This window comes from Hippoglossus stenolepis, chromosome 22 (genome assembly GCF_022539355.2).
Source record: "Hippoglossus stenolepis isolate QCI-W04-F060 chromosome 22, HSTE1.2, whole genome shotgun sequence".
NCBI classification, from domain to species: domain Eukaryota; kingdom Metazoa; phylum Chordata; class Actinopteri; order Pleuronectiformes; family Pleuronectidae; genus Hippoglossus; species Hippoglossus stenolepis.
Window position 1 is genome coordinate 17,565,194 of NC_061504.1, and position 25,542 is coordinate 17,590,735.

The 25,542-nt window shown below is 43.3% G+C and overlaps 2 protein-coding genes across 6 annotated transcripts; one reads left to right on the forward strand and one right to left on the reverse strand.

Annotated features, from left to right (window-relative positions):
• Positions 1 to 592: 592 nt before the first annotated feature.
• On the reverse strand, positions 593 to 5,718 carry LOC118101773 (F-box only protein 15). 4 transcript variants are annotated; one of them, XM_035147759.2, is made up of 11 exons: positions 4,978 to 5,718; positions 3,741 to 3,970; positions 3,585 to 3,659; positions 3,080 to 3,184; positions 2,752 to 2,973; positions 2,406 to 2,603; positions 2,207 to 2,330; positions 1,872 to 1,954; positions 1,442 to 1,572; positions 1,197 to 1,321; positions 593 to 1,043 (listed from the first exon to the last, which is right to left on the reverse strand). In XM_035147759.2, the coding sequence occupies exons 2-11, from the start codon at positions 3,923 to 3,925 to the stop codon at positions 816 to 818; spliced, it is 1,476 nt and encodes a 491-aa protein (XP_035003650.2). In that variant the 5' UTR covers positions 3,926 to 3,970; positions 4,978 to 5,718; the 3' UTR covers positions 593 to 815. The 4 variants fall into 4 exon arrangements, with proteins under 4 accessions (XP_035003650.2, XP_035003649.2, XP_035003648.2 ...); XM_035147758.2 differs by having other exon boundaries at positions 4,746 to 5,718; XM_035147757.2 differs by having other exon boundaries at positions 4,272 to 5,718.
• Positions 5,682 to 19,750, forward strand: dyrk2 (dual-specificity tyrosine-(Y)-phosphorylation regulated kinase 2). 2 transcript variants are annotated; one of them, XM_035147754.2, is made up of 7 exons: positions 5,682 to 5,790; positions 10,862 to 10,965; positions 12,091 to 12,427; positions 12,691 to 12,854; positions 13,028 to 13,417; positions 13,516 to 13,606; positions 13,690 to 19,750. In XM_035147754.2, the coding sequence occupies exons 1-7, from the start codon at positions 5,751 to 5,753 to the stop codon at positions 14,340 to 14,342; spliced, it is 1,779 nt and encodes a 592-aa protein (XP_035003645.1). In that variant the 5' UTR covers positions 5,682 to 5,750; the 3' UTR covers positions 14,343 to 19,750. The 2 variants fall into 2 exon arrangements, with proteins under 2 accessions (XP_035003645.1, XP_035003646.1); XM_035147755.2 differs by lacking the exon at positions 5,682 to 5,790 and adding an exon at positions 5,853 to 5,990.
• Positions 19,751 to 25,542: the final 5,792 nt, after the last annotated feature.

A 25,542-nucleotide genomic window follows, 5' to 3' on the forward strand; every position in this document is an offset into this window, starting at 1 on the left:
AACTGACTGAGAGTCAGCTTCAACTGTCACAACCAGCTGCAGCTGAAGAGTGAAGCTGAACTGAGATCAGTTAAAAAGACTCTGAAGTTATTAAAAACCAGAGTTTATCTCCAATATTCAGCAGGAAACTTTCAAATAAAGTTTAATTGAGTAATAAAAAACTGACTTAAAACTAATAAAAACACTGAGGACTTGATTGTGATCATTTGAACTTTAACTATAGGTCAGTGAAATGTGACTCCTCATTACCATCTAGTGGCAGCTGGTGAAAACTACAACAGTCACTTCCCTCAGAAATGTCTCGCAAACGTTCTTCTCATCATAAACACGTCATCTCCCAAAAGTGAAGCCACAGAGTCTTGAACATTCTTTGACCAACATTTCAGCGTCTACTTTGATTTTAGGGGGAGAAGTTTTCTTTTTAAAGTCGTGTTGAAAAACAACTTATTCTGCTCAGTATATAGAAACAAATATGTTCCAACTTTAAAACTAATTTAGATTTTAACCATTTACTGAGTCACTACAAACACAACAAATTACTCTTTAATATCAAATTTCCTACTTTGTGTTTTGAATTTTCAGGACAAGAGAATTCTGTTTTGGGTTTTTATTCAAAGTGAAACATAAGTGAAAATGTACGAAAAACAAAATACAGATGATCAGAAACTTCTTATTTACAATGAAACCTGTTTTAATTCTTCTAGAGAAAAAAGGTCCAAACTGGACGTCTTCACTGATTCAGTGAAACATGAACAAAAAGTAGAGAAACTCAAAGTTTCTCCACGAGAGAATCAACACGAACTGACTCTGGGAAATTAAATGTAGATGATGAGGCTGATGAGGAAAAACTGCTTCTGCTCCTTCACCCACACCAGCTTCATCTTCACCTTACCGCCGGGGCCGTTGTGGTGCATCAGGAAGTGCTCGCCGCAGTACACGGCGGACAGCGGCTTCTTCGCCATCCTGATGAAGATGGGCGTGCTGACACACCAGACCGGCGTCAGGAACCTGTTCAGCACCGTCAGCGTCATGATGCAGCAGTTCTACGAGACGCAGGAAAGAAACGTCAGGAACGAAACGACGGGAACCCGACGGAACGCAGCGGGTCGGGTTCAGACAGAAAGATGCAGTCACACTCTACGCTTGACACACAAATGAGAACCAACGACGTGGGTCTGCTGATTGGACGACCGTACCTCCACCGCACCCTCCAGCTCCTCGCTCTTCCACGGCAGCTTGATGTTTCCAGACAGCAGTTTGTGCTGTTGCAGGACGGTGCTGTCGATGACCGTCATCTCCAGAAGTTCATGCTCCAACCGAACTGCTCACCGCAAATCCACAAGACCACAACCAGAACGGTCACGGTGTTCATGTCACCGGTTTGAATTCAGGACACAAACATTTAAAAACTCTCCATCCAGACGAGTGTTTATCGGATTACCTGTGCGACAGTGGACTTGGCTGAAGTGCTCCGACAGGATCACGGCGCCGGTGCTGTGCAGGACGAAGTGAATGCTGTGGCCTTGTGGGTCCGACGCAGGGTCTGAGGTCTCCACGGGTTCAGAGTACAGGCTGCAGGAAGGGACAAACAAGAGCCCGATGACTTCCACTGGTGTTTCCAATGCTAAGATAAAAACAACTTAACGACATTCAAATCCAGGGAGAACACAGGTCTTCAATCTACTCTTGTATATATATATATATATCTTCATTGTAAATGGTCGACTGTAGATAATGGTGTCAAGTACGATGCTCTTGTTCTTATATTAATATTCTCAGCTTCTTCATCACCTTCCTGCACGATGATCAATGATCTCAGCTACTTTGTCATTTGAATATTTAAACTGTCGGTTAAAGAGACATGAACCCACCAGGCCGGAGATCCCAGCAGACTCTTCTCCACCAGCTTGTGGAAGTGAAGACTGACCATGATGAAGGCCACAGTGTTCTTACCCTGTTATCACATATACACACACACACGCACACAGACACACACAGACACACACACACACACACACAAAGAAAGAAAGATCACCTTCTTTAACATTTTCACTAACTTCCCAGAGGGTAATTCATGGTTCTTCTTTAAGCAGCTTAATTTAATCACTGTCATGTCAACAAACATGAATTCTAGTAATTGTCAGAATTTATCCAAAAACAGAAGAATCATTCAAGCATCATTTGTTTTTTTCCATCGAAGACTCACCCGCCAACTGCCGATGATGACGCCCGGCGACAGATGTACGAGCTTGATGAGTTTGTCTCTGACGATGAAGCTACGAGGCTCAGTCTTCATGTCCAGCTTTAAAATCAGAGACCTCCAGCTGGGCCTGATGAAGGAGAAGAGGGAGGACGGGTGGAGGAGAGGAGGTGTGGAACAGGTAGAGGAAAATGTCTCCTACTACCTGACTCTGGGGATCTTCTGCGTCTCCTTCCTGACGCCGTGCACCTGGATGCTGCTGATGTGATGGTAGCACGGGAAGACGCCCTCGCTCCAGCGGACGATCAGCGAGGACTGGAGGAAGTGCACTTGGTTCTCCCGCAGCGTGACCTCCTCCCCCCAGCAGTCGCACAGCGTCAGCTCCCAGCTCACGTTCAGGGTCCTGAAGAAACACAGGAGGGAGAAGAATCACATCGGAGCTTTAGAACCTTTCCACCCTTGGCCACTGGGTGTTGCTGGTGTGGAGGCATAAAACACCTTGTAGAGTAAATAGTGGTGAAACCAGACGACCTCCAGGTTTCTTGTCGTACCTGAGGACCAGCTCTGTCTGCCGGGGCAGCCCCGTGTGCGGCCTGATGTCCCTCAGCTCTCTCTTCCACTTATTCACCTCTTGTCCAGCCAGTGTCCTGAAGTACATCTTCTTCCAGTGTCCCAGCGGCCGCTCCTCCACCTCCATCACTGCATCATGCGCCAACTTTGGCCTCCACGTCTGAGTCCCAAACTCTGAGGTGTAAATCTTCTTCCACAGGCCACTGCAGCGAGAGAAGGAGAACACGAGGTCACAGTCATCTAATCAGCTGCTCAGATCTTGAATGGGACATGACTGTTCCACACGACATGAGGGACTGTGGGACTGACTCATCATTGGCGAGCTGGTCGAAGAGTTTGCAGACGTGACTGATGCAGAACAGCGAGGAGGCGTCCAGGAACGAGAGGACCTTCAGCAGGATCTCCGGCGGCAGCCTGAAGAGGAAGTGACGAGGTGCAAATGACTGACAACAGCTGTTTTTCAATCCATCTGTGGTTCAGCCAATCAACAGCTCCTCGTATCACTACTGTCATAAAGGAGCCAATTAAAACTGACATTCAATTAAAAGTACCAGCTATTTTGATAAAATGGTATTGTTGTAACTGTATTAATAATTTTCTATGTCTTGAAAAGTAAAATATCAATAAGGTTTATCAATATTTATATGATTCTCTATAGATTCCCTTTTAATTATGTTTGAATCAATTATCAGGTCTCTAGTTATTTCGTGTGGTGCCTTTATAATGAATATGAGAGGATGTTGGTTCACTCATCATTTTCCGTTGAGAACACATGATCATATTCATAAGTCTCTGAACCGGAAGCTGGACTCACGTGTCCAGGTAGAACTCTCTGGACCGAGGAGCTTTCATCTCGAGACAGTTTCTCTCTTCTCTTTCTCTTCGGAAGCTGCAACACAAATTAAAAACCTTCCTGAATTGAGGAGGAATGAAAAGGTGTGAATAACATTCCAACATGGCAGCTGGTGACCTCCAGGTGACTCCGCTCGACGCGGCCCTCGGCGGCCTCCTCCTGCCTCGGCTGCCCGCAGGTGCTCTCTCCGGCCCGGGCCTCCCTCGGCCGCGACCCGGCGGTGGTGGTCGTCCTTCTGGGGGAGACTGTCTCTGCAGACCCGTCCACAGGCTCCGGAAAAACTCCCCTCGACCCGCCGCCATCACGGAGGTGATGGATTTTACCCGCCAGGCAGGACTTCCGGTCGGCTGCATTTTTCACAATAAAAGCCTCGGGTGAACCGCTAGATGGCAGTGGCGTGTTTGTGTGTAACTCACAGACTTATAAATATTATGAATTATATTATATATATATATAATAAATAAAGATCGACTACACAGCTCCACTTCCTCACGTTGTTCATAAATAAAGGTAAAATAGCATCTATATCCGGAAGCTAACTGGATATGCATGTTGCCATCTTCCTTGCTTAAGACAAGGAAGTTTGTTATTTATTTAAATATCCCTCCTTCCTTTACATACATAGGTAATATCTTTATGTTAACGTACGTGATGTGCTGTCTGCGGGGTCGTTAAGGGGGAAATACAGCTCCTCTACTGGTGAGGGGCTAAAGGGTAAAAACAAACTTAACTAAACACATCAATGTGTGTGTGCTCTGATGTTATATTTATGAATATGTCCCATCTGCTAACATGGAGGAGGCCAGGTTTATGACCAATACTACAGCCGGCCACCAGAGGGCGATCAAGATGTTCTGGTTTCCCTGTTGAGGAGCTGTCTGCCGTCCATCTTTATTTACACACTGGGTTTTACATTATCAACAAACAGAGGCCGGAAGATGATCCATATTTCTTGGTGACTTCCACAACTCCACAGACTCTGGGTCGTGGGAGAAAGACACATCGTCCATCTTTGTTTCCATCTCTGTCTCAAACAGACCCTGACTGACCGATGTGCAAACTCCCACTTAACCTTATCCAGAAACTCCCATTGGTTTTGGACCAGTGACATCACTGTCTCACCTGAGAAAAAGATGTTGTAATGTGCGTTCACCCGACTCCGGTACGTCTGCTGTTGTGTGAGTCACGTAAGTGTGCTCCTCTCTGTAATTGAACTAAAAGCTGTGAAACCTGAGACCACACATCGATTGAACCAACATCAGTGTCAGAGCCACGCGGCCTCGAAGCAGCGTCTGCGTGTCTCTGACGTAAACATGTTGTTGGTCTCCAGGCAGCTCGATGATGATGTCCTCACATGGACGAGGATGAAGAGCTCGTCTCTGCGACACCTCGAGCGTCACTCGGAGTTTCCTGAGGCCTGAAGAAGCTCAGAGCTGTCGACCTCCTCCGGACCAGTTGTCCTCCATGATTTAAACTTCCTCTGATGTTTGTGGTGAGTTTCACTTCACAACTGATGACATGTTGTGGAGCGTCACTGTTGTTGCTATGGTTACCTGCGGAGTAACACCAAAGTAAAACAGAGATTAAATAATGATTTTAGTTGATAAAGAGACACAAACTTTATTCAAGATTCGCTTATTATATTGTAGGAAAAGATTTACATTTAAAATTTTATTTTATTTTAGAATAAAATCGAGTTAGAGGAGAAGGTACATATTATTATTATTATTATTATTGTTGTTGTTGTTGTTGTAGTAGTTATACTGTTTGTGATGCCCTGTGTTGAAATAGACGTATTCAGTACATATTGTTATAGTTGTATTATTATATTTGTTAATATATTTTGAGAAGTTTTGCAAATACAGTGAGTGAGAGAAGAAGGAACATGTTGTTATTACTATTGTTATTTTTATAAAATGTTATATTACATGATAATAATAATTATTGTTATTATTAGTGAATGAGTGACACGATGAGAGGATTATAATTATTAATATTATTAATATTATTAATATAGTGAGTGAGTGACAGGAAGGGGGATTAGCAGGAGGAGGAAGAGGAGGAGCTGCAGCTGGAGGAAGAGGAGGTGTCCTGCCCGGTTGTGTCCAGAGGAGAGGAGCGGCCGCCATGTTAACCAAGAAGCCCGGAGCCTCGGTCCTCCCGACGGGTGAGCACAGACTGTAGCCGGCCGGAGGGCGCCTGAGCCCGGACACTGCGGCGGACACGCTCCGCCGATCGCGCTCGGATCGTCTCCGGGTGAATGTAGCGTCAGGGACCGGGATGGAAACAGTGAGGAGCCGTGATGGCTGACGGAGAGACAGGAAACTAGTGTGTCCCTCCTCATGAGATTAACTGTAACCTGACAAAGTGAGACAGGGGAGAAGCTGGGGGCACAGACAGGGAAACACAGGAAAAGGTTAAAAATAAGAGCTCAAGCGGCTGCGGACGTCTGCAGGTTTATTTATAGCTAACCAGCAGATTGAGACAGCTCAGGGTGTCCTGGCACTTCACGTCTCTTCAGAAACACTCCACTGCTCCGAGGATTCGAACATGTCTCCTCCCTGTGTGTTGTTGTCATGTGAAGTGGGTCTGTGTGTGTCTGTGTGTGTCCTCGGGCTCTGGAGGGGTTTTGGCCTCCAGCTCCACAGACACAACTGAAGCTTCATGTTCCATCTGTGAAATTAACAACAACCGGACGCGTTCATCACGATGTCACCATTATAACACGCAGGCTAATGTGGTTCTAATGTTACATGTGTTATTACACGTCTTATTACATGTTTATACGTCCTGTAGCTTAGTGTCCGCCCTATGTTACACGTGTTATTACATGTTTATACGTCATGTAGCTTAGTGTCCGTCCTATGTTACACGTGTTATTACATGTTTATACGTCCTGTAGCTTAGTGTCCGTCCTATGTTACACGTGTTATTACATGTTTATACGTCATGTAGCTTAGTGTCCGCCCTGTTACACGTGTTATTACATGTTTATACGTCCTGTAGCTTAGTGTCCGTCCCATGTTACACGTGTTATTACATGTTTATACGTCATGTAGCTTAGTGTCCGTCCCATGTCACACGTGTTATTACATGTTTATACGTCCTGTAGCTTAGTGTCCGTCCCATGTTACACGTGTTATTACATGTTTATACATCATGTAGCTTAGTGTCCGTCCTATGTTACACGTGTTATTACATGTTTATACGTCATGTAGCTTAGTGTCCGTCCCATGTTACACGTGTTATTACATGTTTATACGTCATGTAGCTTAGTGTCCGTCCCATGTTACACGTGCTATTACATGTTTATACGTCATGTAGCTTAGTGTCCGTCCTATGTTACACGTGTTATTACATGTTTATACATCATGTAGCTTAGTGTCCGTCCTATGTTACACGTGTTATTACATGTTTATACATCATGTAGCTTAGTGTCCGTCCCATGTCACACGTGTTATTACATGTTTATACGTCATGTAGCTTAGTGTCCGTCCCATGTTACACGTGTTATTACATGTTTATACGTCATGTAGCTTAGTGTCCGTCCTATGTTACACGTGTTATTACATGTTTATACGTCATGTAGCTTAGTGTCCGTCCCATGTTACACGTGTTATTACATGTTTATACGTCATGTAGCTTAGTGTCCGTCCTATGTTACACGTGTTATTACATGTTTATACGTCATGTAGCTTAGTGTCCGTCCCATGTTACATGTGTTATTACATGTTTATACGTCATGTAGCTTAGTGTCCGTCCTATGTTACACGTGTTATTACATGTTTATACGTCCTGTAGCTTAGTGTCCGTCCAATGCGACACTAATAAATTGTATGTTGGCATTCCTGTGGTTCGGTCATGAGAGCTCTGCTGCTAGGCAACAGCAATATGGAGGCTAATTGTCAGTAATTGTGTAATCGTGAGTTTAGGTTCCAGTTGCATTCCTCTGAGAACCAGTTTGCTGGTGTTGACATCTGTGTCGTTGTTTTAAAGGAACGAGATCAGTGGTGTCGGGGTCAAGAATCTTTGTTTTGTTGTGACACTGTGAAACGCTCTGGCTTCACTTTTGTGGAGCAGTCATGTTGTCCGTCTTTATTTACAGTTGATAATATTAATATTACTGTCAGTGTTTAGAAGCCACAGAGGCTAATAGTTTAGCAAGCTAGCAGAGAAGAAAGATGACCAATATAGATTTATAATATGATATTTAAGCTTCTGTTACCGTTGCCATTTTTAAGAGCGTTAGCACATATGGTAGAAATCGTGAATTCTGAGGTATGAGATTGTAATTGCAAGTTTTATATTTTATAAAATCGTCTGAAAACGATTTGCTAATGTAGCATTTTACGTATCGATTCACCAACTTTTCAAACTCCGCAAAACATCAAAACTTGTTTATTATATTTTTACGGTTTTACAAAATACTTGGCTCGTCTGCTCAGGGTTTTTTTCTCCTATTTATGTGAAAATGTAATGGATAACACCAATATGTCCACCAGGGGTCACTGACAAGTTGGTATGAACACTTTATAACTGTGTAATTTTATCATTACAGAAACATTATTGGTTTAATAACCAGTTCATTCGTGGCTTGAAGTAGTCGTGTGTGTTTTCTCCTGCAGGCTCTGTGGCACCAGCTCGAGCTGCTTCAGGCTGCGTTTCCACTTTGGTTCCATCTTGTGTCCTAGTTTCAGTCAATACTGTAAAACATCTAACAATCACTTTCATTATTGATGAATCTGCTGATCGTCCTCGTCCAGATTAATCAATCAATACTTTGTCTTAGGGATGTTTTTCACAACGGTCCAAGCTCCTTAGAGTCAGTTTACTGTCATTTGATGTTTGACACGTTTGCTCAGAAAATAACTGGAATATATCCAAATATTTGCAGATTAAATCTCTGTTGATCTACTAATCAATCATGTGACTAATTCAGCTCCAGCAGATTTACATTATTTCTCTAAATTAATATCAACACCACAGATAACATCTAAGAACAGATGTGTGGATTTCTAACTACTTCCTAATTATTTTTCTTCACATATTTTAGCTACATTCTTAAAATATCATTAGTATTAAATGTAACTGTGCAGCTTGGGATCAATTAAGTGCCAGTGATTGATCTACAGTGGCCAGATTGATATGATAAAATGAGGCGTTCTGTCTTTTTACTTCCTCCTCATCCAGGTCACTTTCTGAGCGTCTTGCTGCGACGCACATGCGCTCACATTGCTGCATTTTCCCACTCGTCCTGTCGAGCAGCATGCTGCGGCTGCTCGCCGGCGCTCTGGCATTTCCAGCACGGTGTCGATTTCACATTCAGAACGGCGTTAGCGTGCATCTGTCAGGCTCGCAGCGAGGAATACTCGACATGCTCTCCGGCGTACTGTCGATCCCTGTTACATTATCAGAGTATACTGTAGAGGACGGGGCCCCGTGGAGCCGGTGAGGGGCCTCGCGAACACTGGAAAACATTCAGAATTAGAGCCTGATGTTTCTGGCATTTTAACATTAAAGCAGTTGGTCAATAATCAAATGTTTCTTTATGGTTGGTTCAAGTTTGTTAACTTTGTGCCTGCAGTTTGTTGCAGGAATTTGTCCTTGACAGCGCAGTGCTAGCGTGACGGAGCGTGTTCCAGGTCCTGTCGTTTGCATGTTCTTTGCCGTGTCGTCGTTTTACAGCACGCTGGCATCTGAGTCGTCCTTATTAGCAGGATTACAGCGAGTGTTCAGATTAAAGGCAGAAAGCAGCAGCACACACCATCTGTCTGCTTCGAGCTGCACAGCTGTGACACCCAGAGCCGGACGGCGGCCTGTGAGGGTCACATCACGTCCTGAGCGAGGTTAAACATTATTTTCATTGATTGATGGCGTTGGAGGCAGAAGTCACACAGTCAACTAAAGAGAGAGAGAGGTAGAGAGAGGTAGAGAGAGGTAGAGAGAGGTAGGCAGTGTATTTGGGATTATCAGGCTATATTAAAACCTTCATCCTCTTTAGACTGAATCCACCTGCGGGACCCAAACAGACTCCAGACTCCTGAAGGGACCCGGTCCTCATGTGATCGTGATGAACCACGATCCTGGACACAATGTCAGGTTTTAAAACTCCTGACGTCTCAGGCAGCTTTAGATTTCAGGTGATTTAGGCTTCATTCACACTTACGTTTTATTTAAAAATCACATCACTGTTGGGCCGAGCCCAAGAGAAAACTAATCGAAGTGTGGATGGAGCCTCAGAGCTGCAAAGTTTAATCAACTGCTGTTTTTCTTATTGGTTAATTGTTTGATTCATGGGTTTGGTCAGTCGTGTTTCATATCGACAAACACAGATATGAGAAAGACTTGTGTCGGTTTATTTTTACTGACTCTAATCTGTTGGTCGAACAAAACTTATCTTTTGAAGAAACCATTAAAGAGAACGACAATTAGAACAAAAGGATGACAGGTTATGAGAGTTGATGATCACTGGAGCACAGAACCTGTCCATGTGCACATCTGTACCAGAAAAGAAACTGATGTCTGGGGCGTGGTGGCTTTTGTTTCCAGGCTCAGGCAGTTTAATGTTGGTTTTGTGACAGTTTGTCATAATTACTTTTATGCTTGAGTCACATTAGAATGTTTTCTGCTATTGAGTTAAAGGGCGGTTGTTTGTTTGTCCGCTCCTCTTTTGCCTCATTGTGTGTTTACAGCAAAAGCTCAGGAGACGTTTCTGTCTCAGATTTCAGTCTTGAGTAAATATGTGTTAGTGTCTGATATTTAAAGTTTCAGTCTGAGACATTTTTGTTTGTCTGATAAAGCTGTTTCAGACATTAACTCCAGGAAATGTACAGAAAATGTTGTCTGGACATTTTGTGTAGTGTTTAGCCTGTAGAGCAGCAAGAGGCAGGACATGATGTATAAATTCTATAAAGTCTTCGTCTTCTACGTGTACGACTCCTCTTCTTCATCCTGAGATCTTTGTGTTCTTCCAGTTTCACGTCCGTCACGTGTTAGAAACCTCATCAAAACGTCCACTCGCTCACTGGGAAGCTTCCACACATTGTCCTGCTGTTTCCTCACATGGACTCACACTGACATGTTACAGACATTTTACTAAGATCCAGAAAATGTCCAGAGACACTGACTCAGACATTTGTTCTCTCAGACAGAACCTGCAGAACATGTGAGGAACATGTTCCGACTTTTAATTTATCTCTAAAATTTCTCAACTCTTTTTTCTCTTTGTCTCTTCTCAGGCAAAGTGGGCGAGCCGGTCTACTCTCCTGGTCACAGCGGCTCTCAGACAACGTCGCCCGTCGCCCTGCCGCCGCTTCGTAACAACAACCATCACCTCCTGACGGTACACACAGCTGCAGTTATCGTGTTAGCATGCTGTTAGCATGTGGAGCAGTCAGCTGTAGCCACACGGCTAATAATAGCCCTCTGCTCTGGAACGCTTTAAACAGCTGATTGGTTTATAGGCTGGTGTGAAGGGGACATGGACACACACACACACACACACACACACACACACACACACACACACATACTAACACACTGGACTAATGGTATAAAGGGGCTCACACAGCATTTATCAATGATATCATTACTATTAGAATTAGAAAGGATTAGCATGTTACAGCAGAGGCCTTTATGACATAATATTAGTTCACATACATACAGTGTGTGTGTGTGTATATGTGTGTGTTGTCAGGTATGGGTGGAGTCAACAGAACCAAACACTTTGTTCTCATATGTCACTGTAACTACTGACAACACACACACACACACACACACACACACACACATGCATGCACGCCGACCTGCTGTCTGTGTGATTGTTGCTTTTCCATGTTGTTGTAGTTCCTTATTACAGGGGGCGATGTGGCTCAGTTAAAAAATCTGATGTTTACCACACCACAATAATGTGTAATAGTGTGTGTGTGTCTGTGTGTCTGTGTGTGTGTGTGTGTGTGCACGTGCACGTTCGTGCGTGAAATTTGAACTGAAACCAAATGCACCGCTGTTATCTGAAAGGACCCAGGTGTGCTGGGCACCACGGCAACAAGGAGTGACTCACTGAGCGAGAGACACAAAGGGAGGGAGGGAGGGAGGGAGAGAGAGAGAGAGAGAGAGAGAGAGAGAGAGAGAGAGAGATCCATTTATGAGAACTAGATTATCAAACTAATCGAGTCAATTCAAAGGAACAAATGGCACATGTGTGGTTGTTGAGAACAGAGTTCCTATGTTGCGTTCAAGAACATCCCAACATCCGAGTTTTGACAATATTTTGAGACGAGGTATAAATTTTACTGAACCTGTAAACCTTGCTGCAGCAACGTTAACAAAAAGTTGGAAGGAAGATCAGAAAACTTTCAGATCAAGATCATATGTAATGAAATCAGAAGATGCAGCTCTACCTTTCATGTTGTGCAGTTATTTTTAGGCCTCGGCTGATCTGATGTTTCACCGTGTTTCTCCTCAGGGAGGCTCTAAAGCCGCCATGTCGGACGCTGTGCAGCTATCGTCGCAGTCGCAGGTCCACATCACCCAGCTGTACGAGGACAACAAGCGTCCGGTCCTGACCTCCCAGCCCAACGGCCTGGCTCCACTCAGCTCCACCCGGCCGGGCCTGCCGCTGCCTGACCGGCAGACGTCGTCCTCGGACCCCAGCCACCACGGCCGCCAGGGCAGTGCCACCTCCAACAAGTCGACAGACAGCAAGCCAAAGCCCAACCCCCTGTCCCCGGAGCAGGCCATGAAGCAGTTCATGTCTAAAATGTCCTCGTTCGAACACCACGAGGTCTTCAGCTTCCCTGAGGGTGAGCATCCGTCGTAAGATGCTTATCTTGGTTGGTTGATGCTGACAACAGCAAACCAATAAGAGCTGAAATAGAATTAATTCAATCAATATTCACTGAATTGATATCTGATTAAGAGACAAATTAGGATTTACTTTTGTTTTTTGCAGCTTTGGAACTAAAACACTAATAAGCACAAACCAAAGATTGTTCCTGATTGGCACCAATAAGAATAGTAAATAATTGATCATTAATTATTACTGTTATACTCCCTTTCTCTCCAGTGTATTTTGTCGGTCCGAATGCTAAGAAGAGGTCAGGGGTCATGGGCGGAGCCAACAACAGCGGCTTCGACGATGATCAGGGATCCTACATCCACATCCCACATGACCACATCACCTACCGCTACGAAGTCCTTAAGGTCATCGGCAAGGGCAGCTTTGGACAGGTATGATTTCTGCTCATACTTTAGCTATTACAACTACTGTCTAAAACTAGTGATTAGACGTCTGCTGAAGGGATGTGTCAGCTATTTGTTGAAGAACCCTTTCTACTTTGCGTTAGAGAAGGTATAATCGATTTAGGATAAATGAGAGCGTCTTGTTTCTGCTCCCCCTGAAGGTGGTGAAGGCGTTCGACCACAAGTCGCAGACCCACGTGGCTCTGAAGATGGTCCGCAACGAGAAGCGCTTCCACCGGCAGGCGGCAGAGGAGATCCGCATCCTGGAGCACCTGAGGAAGCAGGACAAGGACTCGAGCATGAACGTCATCCACATGCTGGAAAACTTCACCTTCCGAAACCACATTTGCATGACCTTCGAGCTGCTCAGCATGAACCTCTACGAGCTCATCAAGAAGAACAAGTTCCAGGGCTTCAGCCTCCCGCTGGTCAGGAAGTTCGCCCACTCCATCCTGCAGTGTCTGGACTCACTGCACAAGAACCGCATCATCCACTGCGACCTCAAACCTGAGAACATTTTACTCAAACAACAGGGACGCAGCGGCATCAAGGTGCGAAAGCAAAACACTTCTGTGTTTGCTGGGTTAGCTATTGAAGGCATGATATTTAATCAATAAAACATGATCTCTTTCTATCTCTGTATCTCTAGGTCATCGATTTTGGTTCCAGCTGTTATGAACATCAAAGAGTTTACACCTACATCCAGTCCAGGTTTTACCGAGCTCCAGAGGTCATTCTAGGTAAGAAGAGAGAAAATCTAAGGAAATGGAAATTATTAATTGGCAGATATTTTAAAATCTTGATGGTCTGCCCTCTCCTTCAGGCTCCAGGTATGGGATGCCTATCGACATGTGGTCCCTGGGCTGCATTCTGGCTGAGCTGCTGACCGGGTACCCGCTGTTACCGGGTGAGGATGAAGCCGACCAGCTTGCCTGCATCATCGAACTCCTGGGTATGCCCAGCCAGAAGCTCCTTGACGCCTCCAAACGAGCCAAGAACTTTGTCTCGTCCAAAGGGTACCCGCGGTACTGCACCGTCACCACGCTGCCCGATGGATCCACTGTGCTGAACGGAGGACGATCACGGCGGGGGAAGGTACGCAGCCCGCCGGGCGGCAAAGAGTGGAGCGTAGCGCTGAAAGGCTGCGATGACCCGCTGTTCCTGGACTTCCTCAAACAGTGTCTGGAGTGGGACCCGGCGCTCAGGATGACGCCCAGCCATGCTCTGCGCCACCCATGGCTGAGGAGGCGACTTCCCAAGCCACCAGCAGGAACCACCACCATGGCGGAGAAGACCTCATCATCTAAACGGGCCACCGCCACCTCCGACAGCGCCATCACCTCCATCTCCAAGCTCGCCACCACCTCCTCAACCACGACATCCTCCTCCTCCAAAACCAGGACTAACTTGGCAGCAATCACCGATGCCAATGGAAACATTCAGCCTAGGACGGTCCTGCCCAAACTGGTCAGCTGAGAGTGAATGCACCCCACTCGCTGTGGTGGAAAGTGAGAGCTGTGCTCCCCGAGCAGCCGTGAGTAACCAGCTGGACCTGAATAAAACTGGTTTGTCCAGTTTTAAGAGCATTTGGTTTTTTGAAACTGGTTTTCACAGCGTTGTTGGGGTGCATTCAGGACAAATGCAGTCATGGAGGCTTTGCACTGGGTTGTTAAAACGTGCAGAATGGCTTTGCTGGGACGTAAACTAAGCTGAGGGGAACTTGATTGATGAACTGGGGCGCATTGTCAGTCTTGACAATTTATTGTTTTACGTTGAGAGCAGCAAGAAGTGTTTGAAATGATCGTGAGGCTGCTACGACAATCAAAACACACCACATCGCTCTGTAGCTGCGAACACACAAACACACTCAGACAAACATGGTGCTGATGGGGGGAACAAGGCTTTTTTGTTTTTAGTACATATTCTATTTAGCTCAGTTTACAGTTAATAAACGGATTAGACACCAAAAACCACTGTTATTGATTTTAGTCTTACAAGGTTATATCTGTTAGACAATAACAGCCTCATAGAAAACATCTATGTAGTTAACTGACAAAATAATGCAGATATATCCTTATAACACTAAAGCTACGGCAGTGATTCGCTGGCTAGTCTTTGTTTCATATCTCAAGAAATAATGTTGCATTTCAGTTTGGGGAACACGAGTAAAAGTAAATACCGAAGTAAAAAAAATATTCTAACGAACCCGACAGAACCATCATCTACCTGTTAGCTGGCTAACTTTCCTAGCTAGCTGTTTTACAGTGTTGCTAGCTTCGTGCCTCTCAGCTGGCTAACTGCTAACTGGCACTGGTCAGTTGGTAGACAGCTACTTGTTTGTGTTTAGCTGTTACATTGCTACCTATTTACACCTAACTGGCTAGCAGTCAGCCTAGCTTTAGCTGGCTCACTATTAGCCTTTTTTGGCAGACAGGTGGCTAGCCTTAGCCTCCTTTAGCCATAGCCTGTTAGCTCTCCACTGCCCAGCCTTACGAAGCACAGATCGAATGACTTAACATTTTTTACGCCTCAGATTTATATGATTTTTACGTGTTTTTAAGTTTTGTGAGGGTTAGCAGAGAGAGTGAAGAGGTGAAGAGGGAGAAAAAGAAAAGAAGAAGGTGTGTGATTATTGTTTATAAGACACAAAATGGCTGCTAAAGGAGGAGAAAGAGGAAAGTGGACTGAAGTTGGTTTTTATGGACAAGTTTTAACAAAGGGCTCTGATATGTGTTAGAAACCAAAGTCTTGTTTAAAGTCGTGAAGCGTTTATTCAATATCGTTTATATTTCGTCAGCCACTATTGAAAGACCAGATAAAAAAGCTGGATAGAAAAATTCCAACTCATGAATTTGAATGGTATTTTAAGGACTCCACAGTCTGTTAGTCACAGACGTCCTGAATTATTCCAGATATGAGGGCAACGCTAATCAAAGGAAAAAAGACCTTCAGCCACACGGGAATCACATGAGACCAAATGCTCTCCCTTAATGTCACAGCACAGAGCAGGATGTGTTCGCACGACTGTTCCGGTTTGAGGGTCGAGAGAGCGGAGAGGATTGAATGTTTCTTCCTTCTGGCTGTTTGGAAAGCAAAGCAGCTCTAAGGATTTCACAGCTTTAAAACCTCCGTTAAAACGAGACCCTGTGTGATCGGAGAGGCCGTTTGTCTGAAATCATAAATATGTTTTACGAAGCGTGTTTTTGTAACTTGAGCTTGGCAGCAGCGAGACCCTCACTTTGGCCCTGTGCAGAGGAACGTGAGTCATATTTTAGGACTAAAGACTGTAACCGTTAGTCTGAAGCTGTCCGCTTTGTATATAGAGATTTATCTGGTTCAGCATGGACGTGTGAACAATGCAACAGGGAACCAAGACTTTTATTTCTACACTGATCAAGTGCTTCAATAAGAGTGAAGATTAAGACGAAAAAATTTAAACCAAGGAATTCATAGAAGTAGAATCCCGTTTTTCGACTTAATAACTAACATAATAACGTTAGCATGTGATTGTGCTGGACTATGTTCCAGTTTTAATTCAGGGTTTTAATTCAGAGTAATAAACTGTCTGAGAGTATTATGACTTTCAACCGTATTTAGTAAAAATAACAATTTAAGAGGGTCCAGTCACACCAGCAAAGTTTCTCTGAGATGCTCAGAAGCAGATAGTCCTGTTTTCTACGTCCACACTACTATGTTTTAGTTTTAAAACGTATCACTGTTGCTATGGTTACACCTGCCGTCCACAGTACTTTGGAAATTTCCAGCCTCTAAATCAGAGACTTTTATAAACACTACTGGTCTTGTTTTATTTTGAAAACTCCAGTGTTGTTTCAGTCTGGGAAATGTTTAAAAAACACGTTCTCTTCCTGATTGGTTCTCATCAGTCACATGACTCGACGACCAGCGGTGAATACAACGCGTTGCTAACACTTCCTGTCAGTAACAGTTCCACCTCGTCATCCCTGCTCTTACTTTTCACTGTCGCTGTTCTTCGTTCGTTGTATTTTCTGTAACGAAGCGACCAACCGCAGAGAAGACAATCTACTTCCTGTTTACACCACATGACCAGTGTACGTGTATGGTCATGTGACGTCTTGTGTGTTAGTGTAGAGTATTCCGAGAGTAAGTGGATCTAAAACGCTTGTGTGGATGGAGGTCATTTTTGTTTTAGACGTATTAGTATGGATGTAGACTACGCAGTCAAAATACTTGATTCCAGAGTGAATATTCGTAATAAGTGTGATTATAAGACGGAAAACTCCCAAAGGTTACGCTGAACACAAACTGGATAATTCTCCGTAAACTCTCAACTTCAGCAACATTCACTGCTGCAAACAACCAATCACGTGACTGGACCCAGATTCTGTCGAATAACAAACAAAAGATTCTTGTATGAAGTGTTTGAAGTTACAGAACAGAAATACAGCACAAGATAATAACAGAATCTGAGATGAAATCGTGAACTACATGATCCAAATCATAAAAATGACCAGTTCCTATAATGTGTAGACTGATCAAACTGGTCATTTATTGATCAGTATTAGTTAATGGATCAATCAGTGAGATTGGGGCGGAGAGGGGGTTGAGCGATGCTTCTTATTTATTTACTCCACTTTAATTGATATTTATTACTCTAATCTACATATTTACTATGATGTGCAGTTCATACCGTATACTTGAATGTGTGTGTGCGTCAGATGTATGTAGCAGTGTGTGTCTGTGTGTGCGTGTGTGTGTGTGTGTGTGTGATGTCAATGTTAGGACAGGTTTTCTGAAAAGCTTGTTCCCTCACACAAACACACATTTATCGATATAAAAACACAAATGTATCTTAACGCACTCTGAGAAGTGGATCACGCCAGGACGAGGAGGATGAAGAAGAGGAGGAGGAGGAGGAGGAGGAAGATCCGAGGGCTGGTCGTGTGACGACGTCAGCCTGACAAATGTGTTGTAATGTAGCACACGAGAAGAGGACGATGACAATGATGTGACGCACATAAGGAAGTTCTGACGTAAAACACAGACTACCTGCTCCGCCCACCTCAGGGGAAACTCTGCCCCCAGTGGACGGAGGAGGAGGACGCGTGGGCCGGTCCTCTTTGATGTTTGTTTTCTAAAGATTTGATTGATTGGTTTGTTGAGTATGTTTTTTAAGTTTTTTATGTTTTTTAGTGAGAAGGAGCGCTGAGAGTCGTAACTTTGTGCCTTCAGTATCTCATCGCCACATGCGCCCGCCTAGCACACACACACACACACACACACACACACACACACAAAGTGGCGATGTCATAGCAACTATCACTAGTTCTGGTGCAACTTACGATTTTATCCTTATGGCTCAGGTTACCACAGAAATTTCCACCAAGATAAATAACAGTGATTTCATATCAGGACTGAGGAGGTTCGTTCATTTCATGGACTGAAGGTTGATTCAAATACTCTGATGAAGAATCCTCGTTAACCACTATGAATAATTACTCCTGCATCTCTTAACTTTATGATTTTATGTTTTGTAGTGTACGTTAGAATTTCTCACAGAACCACATGCTTTGTTTAAATGTCAGTTTTCTTCTAACCAACAGTCTGAAGTTTTTTTAATTTAGAATCTTGAATTTGCTAATTTCAAAATTCCTGGATTTTATAATCTCAGAATAGTACGAGTCACAATTTTGACCCAAAATTTTGTGAGAATGAATTCTATCAAATCATTTGACACAAAGTCACAATTTAGATTTTATGAAGTGATACATTTTTATGTGTGTATTTTTATTTTTCCCAAGTAGAAATCCACCTTTCAGCAGAAATGGGCTGAAGTTTTTGTGGGCGGAGCCAGTTGACAGGCCAACGCACTGACCACAAACTGTAGCTTTAAACTGCACTGACATCTACGTGTGTGTGTGTGTGTGTTGGGGTGAGTTGTGTAACATGGCTGCACAATGTACAGACACATATCAGCCAACTGTCGCCTCGGTAAAGACGGGCGACGCCTGCTGACGACAGGGCTAAGCTAACACTAGCCGATCGACCGCTAGCGTCCAGCCGCTAGCTGCTGCACTGACGTTTATTTTCTCTACAGTGAAGCTAACACTAGCCTACAGCTAACTGGCTGCTAGTAGCACATAGCACGTTTTTACCTGCTAGCTACAGTCACGTTGAGCTCCTCACAGTTGTGCTCATGCAAACTGTTAGCGTTAGCATTAATGTGGTTTTAAAGCGTTCTTTTTTCATGTTGGTACCTCAGATTACTCAGTTATCATTATTAATATTATCATTATTAGTGTTGTCATTGTTGTGACTAACACCCAGGGCATTTGGTTGAATCTACCAAAGTGCATTCCTTTACAAAGCTAGCTAAAGCTAGCTGCAGACAGACAGACAAACGAGTAGATAGAAGGTCCAACAGAAATTACGTGAATACGGAGGCCATCAGAGGAGAAGCAGCTTCCGCCTTTCTGAGGGAGGAACTCGCCATTGGACGTTACGTTTTTGTTTTTTACAAAAAAGATGAACTGACTGCGGTCGTCTGGTTTAACTGATGACCTCTTGGTAGCATGTGTGAAAGCTCGTTAGCCATTTAGCTTCTATTGGGAGATCTCTACAGCCAGAGGTTAGCCACTGTTAGCGTGAAGCTACACTAAATTTCTGTGATGTTTGACAGCTGCGTTTTATTGTGGATTTTATTTGTAAATAATGTTGAAAAATGTTTGAATAATACATTTTTGGGGTTGAATGCGCTGCTGTGCCACCGCGGCCAGTTTTACAATGTACTGTATCTACTGTACAGAACACAGACGTCGACACTTTTCTAGTGAGCCTTTGTTAAATTTTATTGTGGTGAAAAATTATTATTATTATTATTATTAATAAAACAGTTTTATTGTTCATTTTAATGTGTTGTTCTTTCAGTGAGTCACTAAGTAAGTTGGTCAAGGGGTTAGGGTTGGTCCAAATTAACATGTTCAGATTTTAGCGTTATATCTTTATATGTTGATCAAATACAAAAATTTGCGATGTTTAGCTTGTCAGCTAACTTTCCATTTACTGGCCACTAACCATCAATTAACGAGATATCAAATTTTTTTTTTAAAGCTAATTACGAGAATGATTTCTCATAAATATAAGAGTTAGTGGCCTACAGTACAGAACAAGCACAGAAATATCTGAAATTCTATCAAATATCTGCACACGGACGCTCCGAGGATGCTGCTGTTACCATGACAACGTGGGGTGCCAAAGAATGCAGCGTTGTCAGGGAGAAGAATGTGACATCACAGCTCAAGGAGGAAGGAAACTGCACACACACACACACTTTGTCATCCATGCACATTTTCTTTTTCACACTCTCTTTCTTCCTCTCCCATCATTGACAAGATAATTGGTTCACCATGGAAACGATGAGCAGCCACATGATTGGAGCAGCTGTGTTCCAATTTAGCCGGCAGGGAGATTAACAGGAAGTATAGGGTTACTAATTATAGAAGCTAGCATGATGCTAACAGATCAAAGCAGCTCTGCAGGATGCTCACCTGTGGTGCGACCTAATGACCCTGATGAGGTCATTTTCAAACAAAAGCTCCATCCACCTCGTTCTCTTCCTGATTGGTTCCTATCAGTCACATGACCTGACTACCAGCCGCGTAACTAACATTTATGTAACAGTTCCACCTCTTTTTTTCACCTTTTTACCATATTTACTGTAACTAAGCAACCAAAAGCAGGTTGATCTACTTCCTGTTTACACCGTGGTTACCTTTTAAAATCCCCATTTTAAGACTAAATCGTATTAGCGTGGATTTAGCTTAAAGTGTGACTAGCAGTCTCAGTTTTCGAAAATGGAAGATGTAAACGAAGCCACAGTGTGGGTGGAGCCTGAGATGAGAGACGAGTGTTGAAGTGAGTTTGTTTAATAATCATCGTCCACACGTCAATCAAAACCTGAAACCTCCCTCACGTTCTGCTGAGTCAGTGGACGTCTGCACACTGAACAGTGACGTGTGACGGAGGTTCATCCGTGTGTGTGTGGGGGTCATGATCTCCTGCTGAGCTTGGACTTACATTCTGTTTTAAATAGACACACACACTCACACAAACTCACACACACAAACACACACACACACTGGTAACCTGCAGCGAATTGCTGCAAGGGATTATGGGTCCAAATTAATATCCACTTACTGCACAACTTCACTCACGACACAGGCTCGACACTCATTCACTAACATGACGTTTATTGATATTATTCTCATTCCCACACAACAGTTTAAAACTGTTTATTAACTGTTTACTGATGTTGTCGCTAGCAGCAAAGCTCTGGAGCGGACGCTGTCGTTCCAAACTCATATTTTAACAATCGGACCAATTAACTGGAGATTAATTAGAAAATATACTTTTGTCACATTCTGTTCTTTTAGTTGAAGAAAAGCAGGAAAACCACGTTTACCTTTCCTCTGCACTGTGAATTCTCAGATAAATACTTTTATTTTGTAAAGCACTTACTTGCATATACTTCCCAGCATGCAGTGCACTAGTTTCAAATATTTTCTGATGTGTAGAAAGTTGCATGGCGACTTCACACAGGTCCTCAGCATAGACTGGAGATAAAGATGACACCAATTTTACAAATTTATCTTTGTAACTAATCCCAATCTAAACCCATTCTAACCCACTATAAACCCCTGAACCCATTTAAACCCAAATATAGCCCCTTCTAAGGCTTTTATATCCGTTCTAAACCCATTCTAGAAGGTTCTAAGCCATTCTAATCCATTCAAACACTCATTGAAACCCTTAACCACACTAATCTATTTTAATCTTATCAATAATCAACCAATAACCCAATTGGTTCTAAACCAACAGTAACTGAAACGTTCTGACTCATATGACCCTGGTCTGAAGGGATTTCATCACATTCAGCAGCTGCAGCCGTCAGGTCTTCAGCTTTTTAAAGTGAAGAAGTGAAGCAACGTTCAAATAATCTGCATCATCTCAAATCTGTTCCAAGTGATTTAAACTCACTCTGACCCACAGAGTTTCTACTTGGTGTCTTTCAGGCTCGATCGTTTCACCTTCTGCCGACAGTTTGAAAACCTAAATATAAAACCAGTCATGGAAACTGTCTCTCTACCTGCCTCTCTCTCTCTCTCTCTCTCTCTCTCCCTCTCTCTCTCTCTCTCTCTCTCTCTCTCTCTCTCTCTCTCTCTCTCTGACTCCCTCTCTCTCTCTCTCTCTCTCTCTCTCTCTCTCTCTCCCTCTCTCTCTCTCTCTCTCTCCCTCTCCCTCTCTCTCTCTCTCTCTCTCTCTCTCTCTCTCTGACTCCCTCTCTCTCTCTCTCTCTCTCTCTCTCTCTCTCTCTCTCTCTCTCTCTCTCGCTCTCTCTCTCTCTCTCTGTATAATTTAATATAGACTCGACCAGCAGCAGCAGCAGCAGCAGCAGCCGCTTGCTGATCTGCACCGAGGGTCTCTGAGTTCAGGACACATGCAAAACTCTGTGTGTGTGTGTGTATTCAGATGGTGTCAGATTTGTCAGGCCAGAGGTCAGTTTATTTCCAGCGTCTCTCTTCATCATACCGTCGTCTGTCTCTCACACACACACACACACACACAGGGGAACTTTTATTCCGGTTTCTCTTCTCTCAGTTCACGCTGCGTTAACTCCGACATGATGATTAACTATTAGATGCAAGATCTTTGTCTCTGCATCGTTATAAACTTTCTCCTGCATGTTGACATGTTTGAAATTCCACATTTATGAATCAGAGTTTGTCTTCAGGGCCGGGGATCAAACCATCAACCCTGCACTCTGGATTTTGAGTTTCTCTCGTTTACTTGTTGTACTTGTAAATCTTCTCCTCACTGCACTGAAGTCAGAACACAGTGGTTATACTCTGCAGCCTCCTAGTGGTCACACTGCATCTCTACACTCTTTAACACCGGGTAAATTGTATTAAACATTTCTATTTTAAAGACAAATATCATAATCAAACTCTGCTCTACAACATGTTAACAGGAATATAACTGGAATGTTATATTAGATATTAGGTCAATAGTCAGAATATTAGTGTTGAAGTCAGTGTGGACAACATGTGGGGATTAAATACTATATAAAAAATAATGGATTCAGTTGCAAAGTTTGGCCACTAGATGTGAGCAGAGACATTCACTCACACACGCGCACACACGCACACACACAGAGTTAAATTCACTGTTTTTCTTTTTGACCCCGTGGCCTTTACTCTAGCACCACCCTCAGGACAAAACTTAAAATTACATTTTTACCTTAAATCAAGTGAGCATGTAATGAAATCCTAAATAAGCAGTTTGATTGGTCTTGTCATATTATGGGATGTTCAGCCTCTACGTGAGTATTCCTGGGATTTTAAGGGACTTATTGTTTTTTGTATTCCTCCATTTACAACCTGTGGACTCGGTCACAGACACCAAACAGTAGATGAATCCTTCACTCCGCAGGTCTGAAGGGAAGATGCTACAGTTGCAGTCTGTTCCTACAGCACCACCAAATGGCAGATTGTGGAACTGCAGCTTCACACACTGAGCTGCAGAACTGTATTTATTAAAATAGTAGAACTATGTAAGAACAATTAGACGTATTGTTTAATTTTACCCTCCCAACAAAACGTAACAAAATTAAATTAAAAAAATGTTGAAATGTTTGTGATTAACTTCGGAATTTTTCTCTTTTTTGGAATTAAAGAAAAACACATTTTATAAAAAACAAAACATTATTTTTTAATATTAATAAAAGTTATGGTTCTAATAGTATGTCATATAAATAACGAGCATGGATACAGTTGAACTGTTTCCATGACGACTTTGAATCCACATACGAGATTGAGTGTGAAAGGTAACATATTTCTGCTTTCTAATTTCTAGTGTGTGTGTGTGTGTGTGTGTGTGTGTGTGTGTGTGTGTGTGTGTGTCAACCCACTCACAGCTTCCTTTGCAACAGGAAACAACAAGTAGCTTCATAGAAATGCCGCAGTGAGTTTCTGTCTGATATGTTAATGAGCTGTGTGTGTGTGTGTGTGTGTGTGTGTGTGTGTGTGTGTGCGTGTGTGTGTGCGTGTGTGTTCCTTATGAACACTCAGCACTGACTGAAACTGATGAACACTCATAAAACACACATTCTTTTTTTTTCTTAAAGCTGTTTTGAAACCACAACACTTTCTTTCTGAGTCGTTTCTGAAGCCTCAGTTTGACGGTTTGTTCGGCGCCATCTTGGGTTTTAAACCAGAAGTGACCATATTTGGAGGAGTGGGGGGCGGAGCCTGAGAGTTCGAGGACACTGCACGCCCACCTACACATGTTACTAGCTGTCAATCACACTGTTGTATCCCCCAATACACACGGCGCTTCATGGTCTATTTCGACAGGCTAGTTTTCTCTAAAATATGATATCATGCTCTCACAGGAAATGACAATCATAACTCGTGACCCAGACTGAAATATTCACAGACTGTTGTGTAAATAATGTGTGAAAATCAAGTTTCTGTTTCATCACTTATCTGGTTTCAGTGGTGAGATAACGATCGGAGTCGTTTCCTTATCGACACGTGAAACAAACTCTCGCTGCAGTGAAGCCGTTTGATTTATTCTCATTTCTTTGTTGTGGTTTTCTGATCATCACGTCCACAGACCATAAATAAAAAGATGGACGACGTGACGGCTCCCGAAAGTTAAGACAAAGGGCCTTGATTACCCCCTGGTGGCTGGCTGTAGTATAGGTCATAACCCTGCCTCCTCCATGTTAGCAGCTGCAACATGGACCAAACAAAACAAATCAAAGTAGAACTAAAATAACAATTGATTTGATTTCATATTTAAAATGAGGCCCAGTGATGTAGGAGGTGGACGGGCTCAGACGTAAAGGAAACATCGGCAGGAGAGGAAACAAGGAGAAAGACCCAGATGTTGGAAAACGTCCTGATCTCACAAAGTTAGAAAAGTTCTTCCCTCACTCATGATGCGTCCTCGTGACTGAGAACAACCTCCGTCACTACTGAGGAATTCAAACCTCTACACAACTAAAGACTATCAACACAAACTATCGCTTTGAAAAAATGATTTAAAAGATTTTTAACATATCTAAATCTATTGTAATAGTTGTGAGGTCCCTTTAAGACTGTTTAAGTTCATTGACCACACACACACACACACACACACACCCACACACAAACACACACAAACACAGGGGAAACACAGCTCGGATTCTTAGAAGCCGCAGCCTCTAACACACTCTCATACAGGCCTCAGTGCATTGTGGGTAAGGGCTGTGAGTTACTGTAAAAGACGGCTACTTGCTGTTTACCAGAAGTGATGTCACAGGAAGTGATGACACAGGAAGTGATGTCGCCGCTGTGTATTCTGCAGAAATACCCCGAGCAGCCGGGCTGAGCAGCAGCTGAGCGTCAGAGCAGAGCCACCGAAGTTCAGTCATTATCATTTCTCATGAATCAAATAATATGTTTTGTGATCATTTAACTTAAATAGTTTACTGACGACCTTTGTAACGTATATGACATTTTAATGAAAACCTTTCTTACACCATTAGTCTTTAATTTAATCACCCATTCAACTGTTTGAAGTTTTCATTTCTAACAGAATGTGCTAGTTTGGACGTAAACCTGTTTGTACGGACGTAGATCGACACCGACGTGAT